Below are 14,953 nucleotides of genomic sequence, written 5' to 3'. Positions count from 1 at the left end.
ACAACTCTAGGAAAAAAAATCTAATAATCTGATTAAAAATGGGCTAAATACCTGAACAGACATTTCTCAAAAGAAGACAAATGGCAAACAGGCATATGAAAAGGTGCTCGATATTATTTATTATCAGAGAAATGCAAATCAAAATTACAATGAGATGTCATGTTACCCCAGTTAAAAATGGCTTATATCCAAAAGACAGGCAATAACAAATGCTGGTGAGGATGTGGATAAAACGGTACTCTCATGCATTGTTGGTAGGAATGTAAATTGGTAAACCACTATAATAGAGCTAAAAATTGAGCTGCCCTATGATCCAGCATTCCCACTACTAGGTATATACCCCAAACAAAAGAAATCAGTATATCGTATAGATATCTGCACTTCCATGTTTATTGCAGCACTGTTAACAATAGCCAAGATTAGGAAGCAACCCAAGTGTCCATCAAAAGATAAATGGATTAAGAAAATGTGGTATTTACAAACAGTAGAGTACTACTCAGTCATAAAAAAGAGTAAGATCCTGTCATTTGCAATAACATGGTTGGAACTGGAGGTCATTATGCTGAGTGAAATAAGCGAGTTAGAGAAAGACAAACTTTATGTGTTCTCACTTATTTGTGGGAGCTAAAAATTGAAACAATTGAACTGATGGAGATAGAAGAAGAATGGTTATTAGAGGCTGGGAAGGGTAGTGGTGGGGGAGGTTGGAGAGGAAGTGGGTATGGTTAATGGGTATAAAAAATAGAAAGAATTAAGAGGACCTAGTATTTGCTAGCACAACAGAGTGACTATAGTAAAAAATAGTTTAATTGTACATTTACAATATCTAACATAATATAATTGGATTGCTTGTAACACACAGGATAAATGCTTGAGGTGATAGCTACTCTATTTACCCTGATGTGATTATTATGCAATGCATATCTGTATCAGAATATCTCATGTAATCAATAAATATATACACCTACTCTGTACCCACCAAAATAAAAAAATTAATTAGAAAAAATGAAAAACAGGGCTGGCGTGGTGCCTCACGCTTATAATACCAACACTTTGGGAAGCTGAGGTGGGTGGATCACTTAAGCCCAGGAGTTCAAGATCAGCATAGGCAACATGGAAAAGCCTGTCTCTACAAAAAATACGAAAATTAGTGGGCATGGTGGCGCACACCTGTAGTCCCAGCTACCTGAAAGGCTGAGGTAGGACAATCATCTGAGCCTGGTAGGCTGAGGCTGCAGTCAGGTGTGATCATGCCATTGCACTCCAGCCTGGGTGACAGAGAGGGACCCTGTCTCAAAAAAGAAAAAGTGAAAAAAAAAAAAAAGATCAGTGTCTTTTCAGCTTGTATTCTTGGTATTTATCACAGTGCTTGGCACCTTGTAGTGCTTATTTAATAGTTACATGTTGACAGCTTGAAGTGAAGACATATTACTTTGAGTCTAAAGTATCAAAGAAACTTGAGTGAAACCTTTTATGATGCCCTAGTTAGATTTAGCTGGCCTACTTTTTGAGATCTTTTAGTACTTTGTTTCATTTCCATTATTGAATTTAACACAATCTGACTTGGATACTGGAACATTGTATATGTATATTGTATTTTTCATTAGATTCTGACTACTTGAAGGTAAAGATTATTTGTTGAATTTATTTTTGTGTTTCCCAAGACCTAGAAAATATTAATGTATTAAATACATGTTGAATATAATATATGAAACAGTATAACTATTAACTAAATTATAGGATTCATAAGGTTAGGGGCAATGTCTTTCTGGAATTATGCCATATATATACCAGGTCCCCAATAAATTATAGTTAAATAAGAGAATCTTTATCAAGTATAAATATGAAACAAGTATCAGATATTTTATCATTAAGACTTCCCCGAGAGGTTTTATAACGTAAAAGCAAGTGAAAAAATGTCTTTAGAGTCACAGGTGATTATGTACAGCTATCATCAGTGCTAAGACTACCTGGCCTCTTCCAAAAACAATTTATCTTTCTATTTTTGTTTTGTTTGCATTACATTATAATGAAGCTCGTCATGTTGTCTTTCATGTTAGTCTAAATCTATTTCACTTTAATAAATCCACCGTGATCTCAGTCTTTACATCTTTACAACAAACAACAATGCATTCTGCCACCAGGGTAAGCCTCTGCTTTATTGCCATCAAATTCTTTTGGATATTTTATGGGACTGGGGCTAAGTTAGAAAAAATGAAAACACATTATGTTTTCAAGAGCTTTTGGTTGAAACATGTTTTGGTCAATGAATTGCTGAATTAGAAGATCTGTAGACAAAGCAATTTAGATCTACAAAATTTTCTCCAAAAATGATCTAAAACTTCATTTCTTTTTTGGAAATCTTCTCTATTGCTATTTTCCAGTGGTGATTAAAGAGTTCAGTTGTACTTTGCTTTGAACTCCTAAACTGATTCTCTTGAGATGGCAGTCACTGGTGGTAAGGCCCTGCTGAGGGCAAGTAACTTAGTCATTTGGAGAGGAACCACCATGGGGAGTAAAAAAGATTTTTGAAGCCTATGTCAAACCTCTCTGCTGGAGACTGACATTCAGCCTGTGGGCCTAATTCAGCTTTTTCATTACTCCTAATTATTCTCCCTGAGGCCACTAATCCTGATTTGGTCAGCAGAAGCAAATCAGTTTGTGGTTTAATCCTTTGTTTGAGGTTCTGATTTTTCTCAGAACCTGGCTTCTATATTGTAGACCTATGGTTGGTAAGAACAATACAATCAGACTTTTGTCTTACCATTTGTCTTCTTTTCTTTATTCCACACTGTTCCCCACCCCGACTTCCATCTATCCATCCAGAAACAAAGGATTTTCATTTAAAGTACACCAGTAAATGGATTAATGCCCCCCTATAAAAATTACAAATGATGAGGAAGCATGTAGTGCAAAAAGTAAATATTCCTTATGATCATTTCCCCTTCAAATCCATTTCTTTCTCAAGGAATAACTATTATCAACCCTTGATGTGTATCTTCTTATATTGTTTTGCTATATACTTAATATGTCATACATAATAATGTATTATAATAATATATGTCATTATAATAAAATACAACTTTATTTAATGTTATATATATTATCCTTTGAGTGTGAACAAATACAGGGTAGTATTTATTATTAGTTTTTATGTAAATGGTATCATATGACACATATTTTTCTACAATTTGCTTTTTCCTAAACAGTATCTCTTGGATATCTTTATAGATAGACACATAGATATACATATATCTGTATTTTTTGGCTATATAGCAATTCTTAGTATGGATGGCCATAATTTAACTACTTAGTCACCTGTTGATTAAAGGAGATATTGTTTCTAAGTTTTTTACCTTTGTTAGTCATGACACACACACACACACACACACACACACACGCACCCCTTTAAGACCTCTTAGGTTAATTTTTTTGTAATAAGTTTCTAGAAGTTATGCTATTAGATCTCAAAGGCTTTACATAAATATTGCCTATTACAGTGAAGAAATGTTGTACCAATAGGCATGCCCATCAGGGGTATACGAAAGTGTCTGTTTTCTCATACTCGTGTCAGCAGTGAAAATGTGTTCATTTTTGTGTGTGAACCTGATGAACAAAAACTAGGGTGAATTTCTTTTACAAATATTTATTGGCCATTTATAGTTCTTGATTTTTGTGCAATATCTGATCATGCCATTTATCTAAGGAAAGCATTTCTTAGACTCAATATTATAAATATTTAAAACTTTTGAATGAAAAAAACAAAGTTTAAAAATGTGTGCTCTAAAGAGGCAAAATATTTGCAATGTATGTAACAAAGAAAAGATAAAAAATGTTAAGCTATTACGATCAAGAAAAAGATAGTCAAGACTTAAAAAAATGAGTCTAAGGAATGATTTTCTTTATGGCTCTAAATTTGTGTCTAGCTTAGACACAAAATATCTTCCACATCTCCTATTTGTAAGTTATTTTAAAAATATTCTTTATTTTCTGCTAATACTTTTTCTATTGTTGATTATTTTTTACATTTAACTTTATGGTTCATTTTTGTGTAGATTTTTTCTACAAATGGTTGCCTAAGGTTATTTTTTGGATAATCTGTCTCTCCTACTGATTTGAAATGCCATTGTTATCATCATCTGAATTACTAAATATACATGAATTTGTTTGTATATGCTTTATTCTTTCCATTAATTTACTTGTCTTTTCCTATGCTAATATACGATGGCTTAACCATTCTCTTTATTGTGTACTTTGAAGCCAGGTAGGGTAATTCCTACTTATTGTTTTTCTTTTTCCATTTGAACGATATATCCTCCAACATATTATCCTTCCAAGTAAATTTTAGGATCAGTACAAATGTCCCATTCCCATGAAAAGCCCTATCAGTATTTGGATTGAAATTCATTGAGTTTGGTAATGTTTGACATCTTTAAAATATTGAGAAAGAGCTCTCAGCATTTCTCTGTTTATTCACTTTTGACTATCTTCCATAAAAATTGCATGCTTTAATTTACATCCCATTCTATGTTCAGATTTTTTTCTCCATATTTTAGGAGGCATTCTTATCACATTCTTGACTTTCTTGAGGTTGTTTCTAATGGAGAGGAGGCCACTTTCTATATTACTCATACATTGGGTTTTAATTTCAACTAACATATTTTCTAAAAGGTTTTTTTGAACTCTCGTAATTTTGGATAGTCTCTTGTTGCTTGTTCATTTAGGGGATTCTGGCTTTTAGCTCTTTAATGTTATACCTAATTCTTTTACATTCTTGCTTATAATGAGAATATCTGCAGTTCATTGTGTTCTAAATTTGATATTTGCTATTCTGGTGATTCTTCCTCATAGTGACTTGTTTCCTTTTATGCTTGGTTGTCTTTCTTGTTCCCTCATTTTTTACTGTTACTAATATATAGTTATTCTGAGGAACTAAATTGAAGATGCTTTCTTCCAGAGAAGATTTGTGTTTGTTTCTTTAGGGTATAAATGTGCAAAACTACTGTCTTGAGGCTACTGCATTCTACATCTCAGTTGTCCAGTTTAACAGTCTCACTTCAATGGCTATACCTTGCTATTGGGCCAAGGCATAGGCTTCTGGTTGTAGTTCTTTCCTTTATGTCTGCTGTTCACTGTCCCCATTTTAAGTTTGTTTCTTTTTCCCTTGTTTCCTTGGACCCATGGAAATGCTTCTTACTCCCTGAAGGCCCAGCAAGGCAACAGAAATTATGCTTTATTTTTCTGGATATTTTTTATAGAGACAGGGTCTTTGTATGTTGCGCAGGCTGGTCTCAAGCTCCTGGCATCAAATGATTTTCCCACCTCGGCCTCCCAAAGTGCTGCGATTACAGATGTGGCCACCACAGCTAGCCAAAAATTATATTTTATTCAGAACTGTATTTCTTTGAAGCAGGAAGACCCCTTACAAAAACCTAGTTTTTAATGATAATTTAATCAGAATTCTCATGCTGTAGCTGCTTTTGATTTTTTTAAAGTTGTTAGTATAAATATTGAGTAAAAAAAGAATTTTAAAATTTAAAGAGTTTTAATTTACATTGTAAATTAAAAGAGGAGCTCTGATCTTTGAAAGTTAAAAGACATTTTTAAAGGCAAAAATTCTGTTAAGATTTTAATGTTATGTGAATAATGATAATTGCAAAGAATCAACCTGAGATTTAAAAATTCTCCAAATGAACTTCTGTCCTGAAAAAAGAAAGCACCTTAAATGAAATGTTGGCATTAGTTAAATTTATTGCAAATTTGTTTCTCTGTCTCTCTCTCTTTCTCTGTCTCTCTCTCTCTCTCTCTCTCTGTGTGTGTGTGTGTGTGTGTGTGTGTGTGTGTATGTTTTGAGACGAAGTCTTGCTCTATTGCCCAGGCTGGAGTGCAGTGATCTTGACTCACCTCAACCTCTGCTTCTCAGGCTCAAGCAATTCTCCTGCCTCAGCCTCCCATGTAGCTGGAATTACAGGCCTGCACCACCATGTGCAGCTACTTTTTTGTAGTTTTAGTAGAGATGTCATTTCACCATGTTGGCCAGGCAGATCAACTCTTGACCCCAAGCGGTCTGCCTGCCTTGGCCTCCCAAAGTGCTGGTATTACAGGTGTGAGCTACTGTGTCCAGCCTATTGCAAATTAGAACTGGGAAATCAATGAGATTTCTGCCCAACAATTCAGAGTTGTTAGAAAATGTTTTGCCTCTTTTAAGGTCAATGAAAGAATAAACAGACACATAATGGAAATTCGAGTCTTAGAGCTGTGTGTCTTCTCTCATTTCTGTTGAAGAGAACTAAAAAAAAATTATAACTATTATAATAGTTATAGTAGCAATTTAAAGATAAACAGCAGAAGAGAAGATTTTAATTTCAAACTAATATTTTAAGTTTGATTTCAGTCCTGGGAAAAAAAAAAGCAAAAATCTTTTCTGAAGGAAGAAATGTTATATGACTTTAAGATAAAAACGTTAACCAAGGTATTCAGTAGAATAGTTCTGCTAGCACATATCATGTCGAACAAAATTGTCTTTAAGCATTTACTGATTATGCTTTTGTGGATTACTGAGAGGCTTAACTTCTAAATAAATAGATTGTTAGTACATAAAATTGTGTTCAGGAAAAGCAATGCCCTCCATTCCTGTTATCCTATTATCTGCAAGTAGGCTATCCATTTGTGTGGATTGCTCCTGGTGAGCTGGGCTGCTGCACTACTGTACTCAAAAATCCCCCAGCAATACACACACACACACACACACACACACACACACACACACACACGGAAGCATACACACACTCTCCCTTTTTTCTTATTGTTATTTTGTATCTATCTCTAACAGGATAACAGGAGTTAGTAAATGTTTGATAAAGCCAAGCAGGTCTCCTTTAAATGGAGTCATCTGAGTCTGTTTTCTACTTCTCCTTCACTTTTATGCCTTTATAAGGAAATTACAAATTGTTTTATTTTCTGACTACTTTGAATTAAACATGTTGCTAGTATGTAAATAATACTGATTTGGATTTAAAAGTGCACTGAAAATAGATTTTCTGTCCATTCACACATCTATTTATACCCCTACCTATATCTATGAAGTTATCCACTTATAAACGTAATATTTGTAGCACAGAATAAAAACTTTATTTCATTATTTACTTATTGATTTATTATAGTTCTATGATGCCTATGTGAATAATAGTGATTCTGTCCATCTCTGGCAGGGAGTAGGGGATTCTTCAGCAAAGCTAGGCTGAAAACATGGTGATGTCCTACATTTCTTTGATTCAATCCTCACAATGTACCTTTTTTAATTTGTTTGAAATATTGTTATTTTAGAGTATTTAGATAATGGATTGAGTAATTTGACTACATTGTAGACAAATTTGACAGAATTCCAGAGCTGGTAGGTGCCCCTTATGCAGAAAGTTGAGCAAATGAAAGATAAAAATCACATACCTGAACTGACTAGGATGAAAACTAGGATTGGGTGTCTGGAGTCTCAATCCATTGATTTCTAGATCTATTGTATATAAATAATACAGTATTCACTTGTAATATTGCATCACTAAAAGGTTAACGGTTAAAAGAAGATAAAGATTATGCAAGAAAATGTCATTATCATTATTTGAAAAGCTATATGATATTACTAATTATGGCAAAATTTATTTGCCTTAATATAAAATCATAAACTTAGGTGCTTATTCTTGGTAATCTACAAGTGAAGATGAAATACAGAGCCCCAAACATGCCCATTCATGGACTTGACTTAGTAAGTCTGAGTTTAGACAGATATCACAAGTTCTCAGATATAATGATGCAAATAGATACAGATCAATTTAAATAAAACTTTGTGGATAATACAAATTAAAAAAATTATTCCATTGTAATTTTTAGGCTTAAAAGTTTGTGAATCTGTTTTTTTCTACTAAAAATAAAGAAAATCCTAGGATATCTGAAATGAAAATTGAAATTAAACATACTCCTTTCTGAACTGTGGTTTAATTCTATTCCAGAAGTCAACTTGAATATAAAAGAAGGTGAGAACGCAGGATTCTCAAATAATAATTAGATATTTAAGTGTTTTTGTCAAAGGACTTGATTAATAAAACTGAATTAATATGTGGGCTTTTATGATTAAAAGGATGTAGACTGATTAAAAAAGAAGGGGAATGCAGTTATCTGGTTTAAAGCTAAGCTATGCGATATTACTAATTAAGCTGAGGGAAAGTTTTCTTTTTCAACGAGATTATCATTGACCTTAAAACAAAACAGAGAAGTTAGGTATAATGCAAAGGAAATGCCTGGGAAAAAAATACTAATGTCTGAGCCCCATCCTCAGAGATTCTGATTTAATCGGTCTGGGAAAGGGACAAAGCATAGGAGATTTCTCGAGCATCATAGGTGTTTCTAAAGTCAAGTTTAAGAACCACTGGCAGGGAAAATTAAGAACATAAGGGAGGTCATATAGCGTCACCCATTTTATGCTTTCGTGGCTGTACTTCAATGCTGTTGCTTAATTCTCAGCAGAAAGCAAAATTAGAGAATTAAAGATGGAAGGTCGACAGTGGGATCATTAGTTGAGAGAGTTTAGGGTTCCCCAGAAGAAGAATAGTAAACATTAATTTTAAAAATTAACGAACGTGCACATTCTGAAAAAAAATCTCTAGTTTTAATTGCTAACAACAAGAAGTAACCTGTTGTAGACTAGACAGGTTATGGGTCACCTGTTTTTAATTTATCATATAATTTATGTGACTAAATGTCAGTGAAATATCAAATCCAATATAAATTACTTAACACAATGAAAAATGATTCTGGAGAAATTACAGTTCATCAATACTGTGCAGTTATTGTCAATGTGTATTCAACTATACCCTATATTATTATTATGACATGAAGTTAGTTTTCATGTCATAATTCAAGACAAATTATGAATTTCATGTCATAATTCCTGTCAAAATTCAAGACAGGATTTTGAATGATGAAGACGTGATTATCATTAGTAATATAAGTATTTGAGAATGATCGAGATGTGTCTAATTTTACAACTGTAACATTCAAAATAAAAGCTTATTGATTCTATTTATATTTATAACAGAATTTATGTTTTTTATGATAAGCATTTCCTGGAGAGCTGCCAGAATGTTTTAAGCATTTTTTTTTTTTTTAGTGATGATTAAAAACCAGAATGAGTTCTTTAATAAAAATCTTTGGCAAGAAAACCCGATTTTCTCTATGAATATACATTCTTAGGGTCAGAGGGTTTGGTGATGTGGTTTACCAAGTAGAGACTGACCAGGTTAGTTCAAGCTTGTTATAACGGCTGGTAGTTAGAGTAAATGGAGACATTACCCTATGCTAGAAGCATAATTATTTCTGTAAGATATTTTAAAAAGTCCCATAAAATTTCATTGTGGATTATGTGAGATCTGCAATTGGGTAAATAAATATGTAGAAGTGAGGTGGACTTTTTGTGGGAGTGTTGTATTCTTGGGCATATCCTCTTTGATCTTGTCATCAATGATCTGGGTATAGACAGAGTGAGCCACAATCTTTAATTCAAAAAAATTTATTGAACACTACCTATGTCTGTAGTAGCCCATTTTCACACTGCTATAAAGAATTACCCGAGATTGGGTAATTTATAAAGGAATGGTGAGGAACTGACTCACAGTTCCACATGGCTAAGGAGGCCTCAGGAACATACAATTATGGTGGAAGGTGAAGGGGAATCAAGGGCCTTCTTCACATGGCGGTAGGAGAGAGACGTGCAAGCAGGGGAAATGCCAGATGCTTACAAAACCATCAGGTCTTGTAAAAACTCACTCACTATCACGAGAACAGCATGGGAAATTAGGATTCAAAATGATATTGTCACTTGAAACTCTAGATCAAAAATAGGAAAAATTTTAGTCTTAATTAAAAAATATATTTTTGGAAACAGGATAGTAGACATCTGGCTTGGTTATTTGTTCCTGGGAATAATATATAGAATTTTGCTCAATTAAGACATCAAGGCAAGTGAAAAGCATGATGGAGAGGCTTAATCAGCTAACGCAAAAATAGGCTGCTTTAAAGAAATCATAGCACCTGTAATGATTAGAACACACTGGAAATATTGGCTCAATTCTGGGTGACTTGCTTAAAGCAGATCTTTAAAGATTTTTAGGTGCTTACAGATAGTGTTAAATTAGTGGGTCAATAATTAATGTATAAACATATTTAAAATTATAACAACAATAGGACTAAAAAAATTAAAATGCTAACTTGGGAGAAATGGGAGGAGAAAGGGAGAAAAGGAGTATAAGTAATTTTTCTTCTTTCTGAGTCACTAGATATAGTTGTATAAAAATATACACACTACACACACATATATACACACACGTGTGTGCACAATTATAGTATTTAGTGTTATGGAAAAAATCATAAACAAGAAAGAGTAAAAGAGTAAAAGAAGGCCATCTCTAAGCATTGGAACTGGGGGTAGAATATATGGCTCGAGATAAAAGCCCTCTGGTGCTATTTGACTTTATACAGTGGACACATCTTACTATGGTTTTTAAAAGTAAACAAGGGCTGGATGACTACCCTCCCCTAGAGAGAAAGTGGAAACAAAGACATTGAGAGAATCAAGAGGCCACCATGGTAGGTGGTAGTGAGATCTGAAAACTGATATTGAAATGGTTGAAGGAATTGGGATCATTTAACCTGGAGAAAAGGGGTAAGAGGAAGCTTATTCAGGTGTGAGAAGAAGGTAGGATAGAATGAAAAGGTAGAAGAAGATGTCTTTGGCTGAACATATTTAATAATTATTGTAGGGATTCATATCTTGTAGATTCCTAGGGCCTGTTAGTATGTTTGTGAGGTGTGTCTATGTACCCAAATAAAATTGTATGTATATATGGGTATATGTATTTGATGAGTTGGGATAGAACCATCATTTTCAATAGGTTTTTTTTCCCAAAGGGGTATATGATTTAAAATAGGTTAAAAACTATAAGGTTGCCTGCCTTATGGGGTAATAAAGACTCATCTAAACAGAAACTATCTTCTATAGATAATTTAGAAATAATTTTCATGTTGAATAGACTAGTTTATTTGAAATAACATTTTCTGCTTTTAGGTTCTAATATTTACACAATGAAAAAATAAACGTAATAATAAGGAACATTCATTGAACACATTACAGGCTGGTCAGCATGTTAAGTGCTTGACATAGACTCTAATTTAATTCTCATAGCATTAGGTGAGGTAGACACTACATTAAAAACTCAAAAAAAAAAAAAAAACTACTTATTGGAGGTCCCTCAGTTAGTAAGGAACAGAACTGAGATTAGAACCCAGGAAATCTGACCCTAGGTTACAGAGATATGGTTAAGATAAAAGCCCTGTAGTGCTTTTTGATTTTGTACAACAGATACACTCTACATGTTTTTTAAAAGTAAACAAGGTCTTGATGACTTGCCTGATACCCCCTTTTGGAGAGGTTTTTCACTCCCTCAGTAGCTCTGTTAATTCTGTACCACTACTGATAGCACCAACACTTGCACCTGCGAAGCTAATCTTTCTGTTTTCTTCCTGGGATACTTAGTGTGACTCACCCTCTTTGGAATGAAGGGAGCCAAGAGAAAATAGAAGAAAAGGAAAAACGATTTTTTAATGTCTGTTGAATCTAAAGCAACCTATTTCTTGAGCAAGGATTTAGTGTTTGCCCTCTAGTATCCATTGGTAAATTCATGTCATTTATGTGTCTTGAAGGTGTTTGAATAAGAATTTAATATCTGTGGTTATATGAACTTGGCTTCATTTAATGCCACTTCTTTTATTTTACCAAAAATACATATATACATATATACACATACATACATATATATCTATCCACACATATATAGATACATATATCTCCACACACTTATATACATATATATGTATACACACATGTATATATAGACAGACAGAGGGAGAGAGAACTGTATTAGTTTTCTATTGCTAGTGTAATACATGAGCACAAACTTAGCAGCTTGAAACAGCACAAATTTATTTTGTGTTCTGTAGGTTTGAATTTGACATGAGTCTCATCCTTTCTGGTGGCTCTGGGGGAGAAACCATTCCTTTGTCTTTTCAAGCTTCCTTGGATCATGGCCCTCTTCAAAGCAAGAAAGACTAGGAAGAGTCCTCATATTGCACCACTCTGATCATTTTTCTGCCTCCTTCTTTCACATTTAAAGACCCTATGATTGGACTCACCCAAATAATCCAGGACAATCTCACCATCTCAAAGTCCTTAATTTAGTCATATCTGCAGAATCTCTTTTGCCACCTAAGATAACATATTCACAGGTTCTGGGAATTAGGACACGGACATCTTTAGGGTACTATTATTCTGCCTACAACAAACACTTACTAAATGCCAAGCCTTATACCAGGGACTGAAATAGAATCCAACCCCTTTCCTAGAGGAGCTTATAATTTAGAAGATATTTAAACAGGTGACTAAAATACAAAATAATAGGTGCTATGGCAGAATTGAGAACCAATTATAGCACTGTGGAGGAAACAACTGTCTGCCTGGTATTGAGGGTGAGCTAGAAAAAAAATTGGCTAAAAAATTACAATTATCTTTGACATATTGAAATGACTTTTTCACTTTTCATCCAGGTTTTGAGACTCTGGGATATTCAACACCAGCTGTCCATCCAGAGGATAGCTTGTTCTTTCCCCAAAAGTCAGGACTTCAGATGTCTCTTCCACTTTGATGAAGCCCATGGACGACTTTTCATCTCGTTTAATAACCAGCTAGCATTGTTGGCAATGAAAAGTGAAGCCAGCAAGAGGGTGAAAAGCCACGAGAAAGCAGTCACTTGTGTTCTTTACAATTCTATCTTGAAGCAGGTAATGATCCTTTCTTTTCTTTCACTCTCCTAATACATCTCCAAGTCCAGAGGCTCATTTACTTAATTCAGTTTAAGGTAAAATGGAAGACAAATATAGTAAAGGCAAATATGGGAAGAAATGATTTAATAGCCATGTGCTTTTCTACAATAATATACATTCAGGTGGACTTGGAGAATGATTTCATTTTCAGCCAGTGACCACAGGAGCAGTGATAGAGTTATAAGGAATTATAGCATTCTGGCTAAAACAAAACAACCTGTAATATAATTGAACTTATCTTTGTTATCTGCTAGTCTTGAGCCAAATGCAAGTGAACCTGCTTGTAAAATTCCCTTTTATGAACACCATCTTCCTGTATCCCTGTGGAAAGTTCTGAAATATGCATGAAACATAATTAGCAGAGATCCATTTTGCCAGCATCTTTTACACCAGTGGTTCACAGTGGCAGCCCAGAATGTATTCATAATAAAATGATTCAGTTAAACGTGATGCCACTTGGTATGCAGCACGAGTGTTGTTTGTCTCCCCACCACTTTAATGATGCTCCGCAGCCTTGGCTTAGGGGACCACTACCTGCATCTCAATGAAGAAGCAGGGCTCCCCTGGAGCAGAGTTACTGCACAGACCACAGCCCTTCTTGGAGGACAGGGCGGCCCAGCCAGTGAAGCCAGTGAACTCAGTGTGGGGCAGCCTGTGGGTATCATGAAGGGAGCAAGCAACATCAGAGGTTAGCCTGCTGCAGTGATCCCCTCAGGCCTGGTGGTAACAGCACAGCAGGAACCAAGCAGAAGCAAGTCTCCAGTTTGCAGCCAATTAAACAGTAACTCAATCCATTCTTTCTTTTCCCTTCTGCAGAAGCTTCTGCATTCACATAGAAATGACTAGTGGAGATTTTGCGCAAGGGGTGGAAAGCCCTTTGTTGGTAATGAGTAGTGTGTCGTGTCACTATTTGAAACACTGTTTTCTGGTTATTCTAGGAGATAAAATCATTTAGAAAACAACTCATTTTGAATTCCATCTGCGGGAAAACATTTCCTGCTAAATGTTTTACTGAACTTTATGAAGGCAACCAGTTCATTTGACTCCCTGGTGACCGCTGAGAGATGTATTTGCTTCCAAGAGAACATTCTCCTAATTGAGATCTGCAAAGTTAAAATGCTAAATTTGTGTGTAGATGTTAAAATCCTATGTTGCCTGGCCATAAGATGAGCAATATTCCCTGAGAAATTCAGGAAATTAGACACAAAGAGGATCTGGATTTATTTGGGGCATAAAGACAAAGCCAAGGTAACTCACATACGTGTAACTTATAGGCAACCAAAGGACAAAGTAGATATGGTATATGACATAGGATGTATCATTATACAATTGAGTTGAGTATTTACACCTCTACTTGGTGTGAATAGCATAAATAATGATAAGCGTTGATATGTACGTAAAGCACATAGAGCTGTGTATCACATATATCAGCATTTCCTATTAGCTGCTAAGCTATAAAAACACGAACATTGTATGTGTTACATTTATAATTGTAAAAATGTATTGCAGAAAAGTACAAAGAAAATATCACTCACATTCCCATCAGCTAGTGATAACTTATCATTTTAGAGTAATTAGACAAAGCAAATAACAGTTTTGAATAAGCGTCGTGCCAAGAATGAAGAATTAGAGATTAATAAACTATAGTTTCTTCCCCTGAGTAGCTCAGGAAGATTCAGCTCTTTAAGGGAAAATCTGGGTCCTACCCATAGTGCTGATGATTGTTGGAGAGGTGCTCATTACAGGATTGCGGAATGAAAGAAGGGAAGGGAGACATATTACTAACAAGAAACAGTAGAATGTAGTAAAACGAAGTAGAGGTAAAACCGAAGTGCTCTTTATGGAGAGTGATCAATTCTGCCTGGGGCCAGTGTTGGTCACATTTCAGCAGAGCCCTGAAAGCTAAAATCTCTAAAAGGAGGAGGAAGTAGTTCTAGACAGAAGATACAACGTGAGCACCTGCAAAGAAGCTTGAGCACTCATGGTGCATTTTTGGAGAGAGGGTTTATTTTGGTGTGGCAAGTTTGGG

The 14,953-nt window shown here is 34.7% G+C and overlaps 1 protein-coding gene across 1 annotated transcript in view; it reads left to right on the top strand.

Moving 5' to 3' along the window:
* WDR49 (WD repeat domain 49) overlaps positions 1 to 14,953 on the top strand; it is a 177,407-nt gene that overhangs the window by 64,772 nt on the left and 97,682 nt on the right. Inside the window, exon 8 of the mRNA XM_054482756.1 lies at positions 12,649 to 12,882. Coding sequence (XP_054338731.1) covers positions 12,649 to 12,882 — 234 coding nt within the window. The remainder of the gene's footprint in view (positions 1 to 12,648; positions 12,883 to 14,953) is intronic.

Source organism: Pongo pygmaeus, chromosome 2, assembly GCF_028885625.2.
Source record: "Pongo pygmaeus isolate AG05252 chromosome 2, NHGRI_mPonPyg2-v2.0_pri, whole genome shotgun sequence".
Taxonomy (NCBI): domain Eukaryota; kingdom Metazoa; phylum Chordata; class Mammalia; order Primates; family Hominidae; genus Pongo; species Pongo pygmaeus.
Note: the sequence above shows the minus strand (reverse complement) of the source record. Positions and strands in the feature narration are given on the sequence as shown.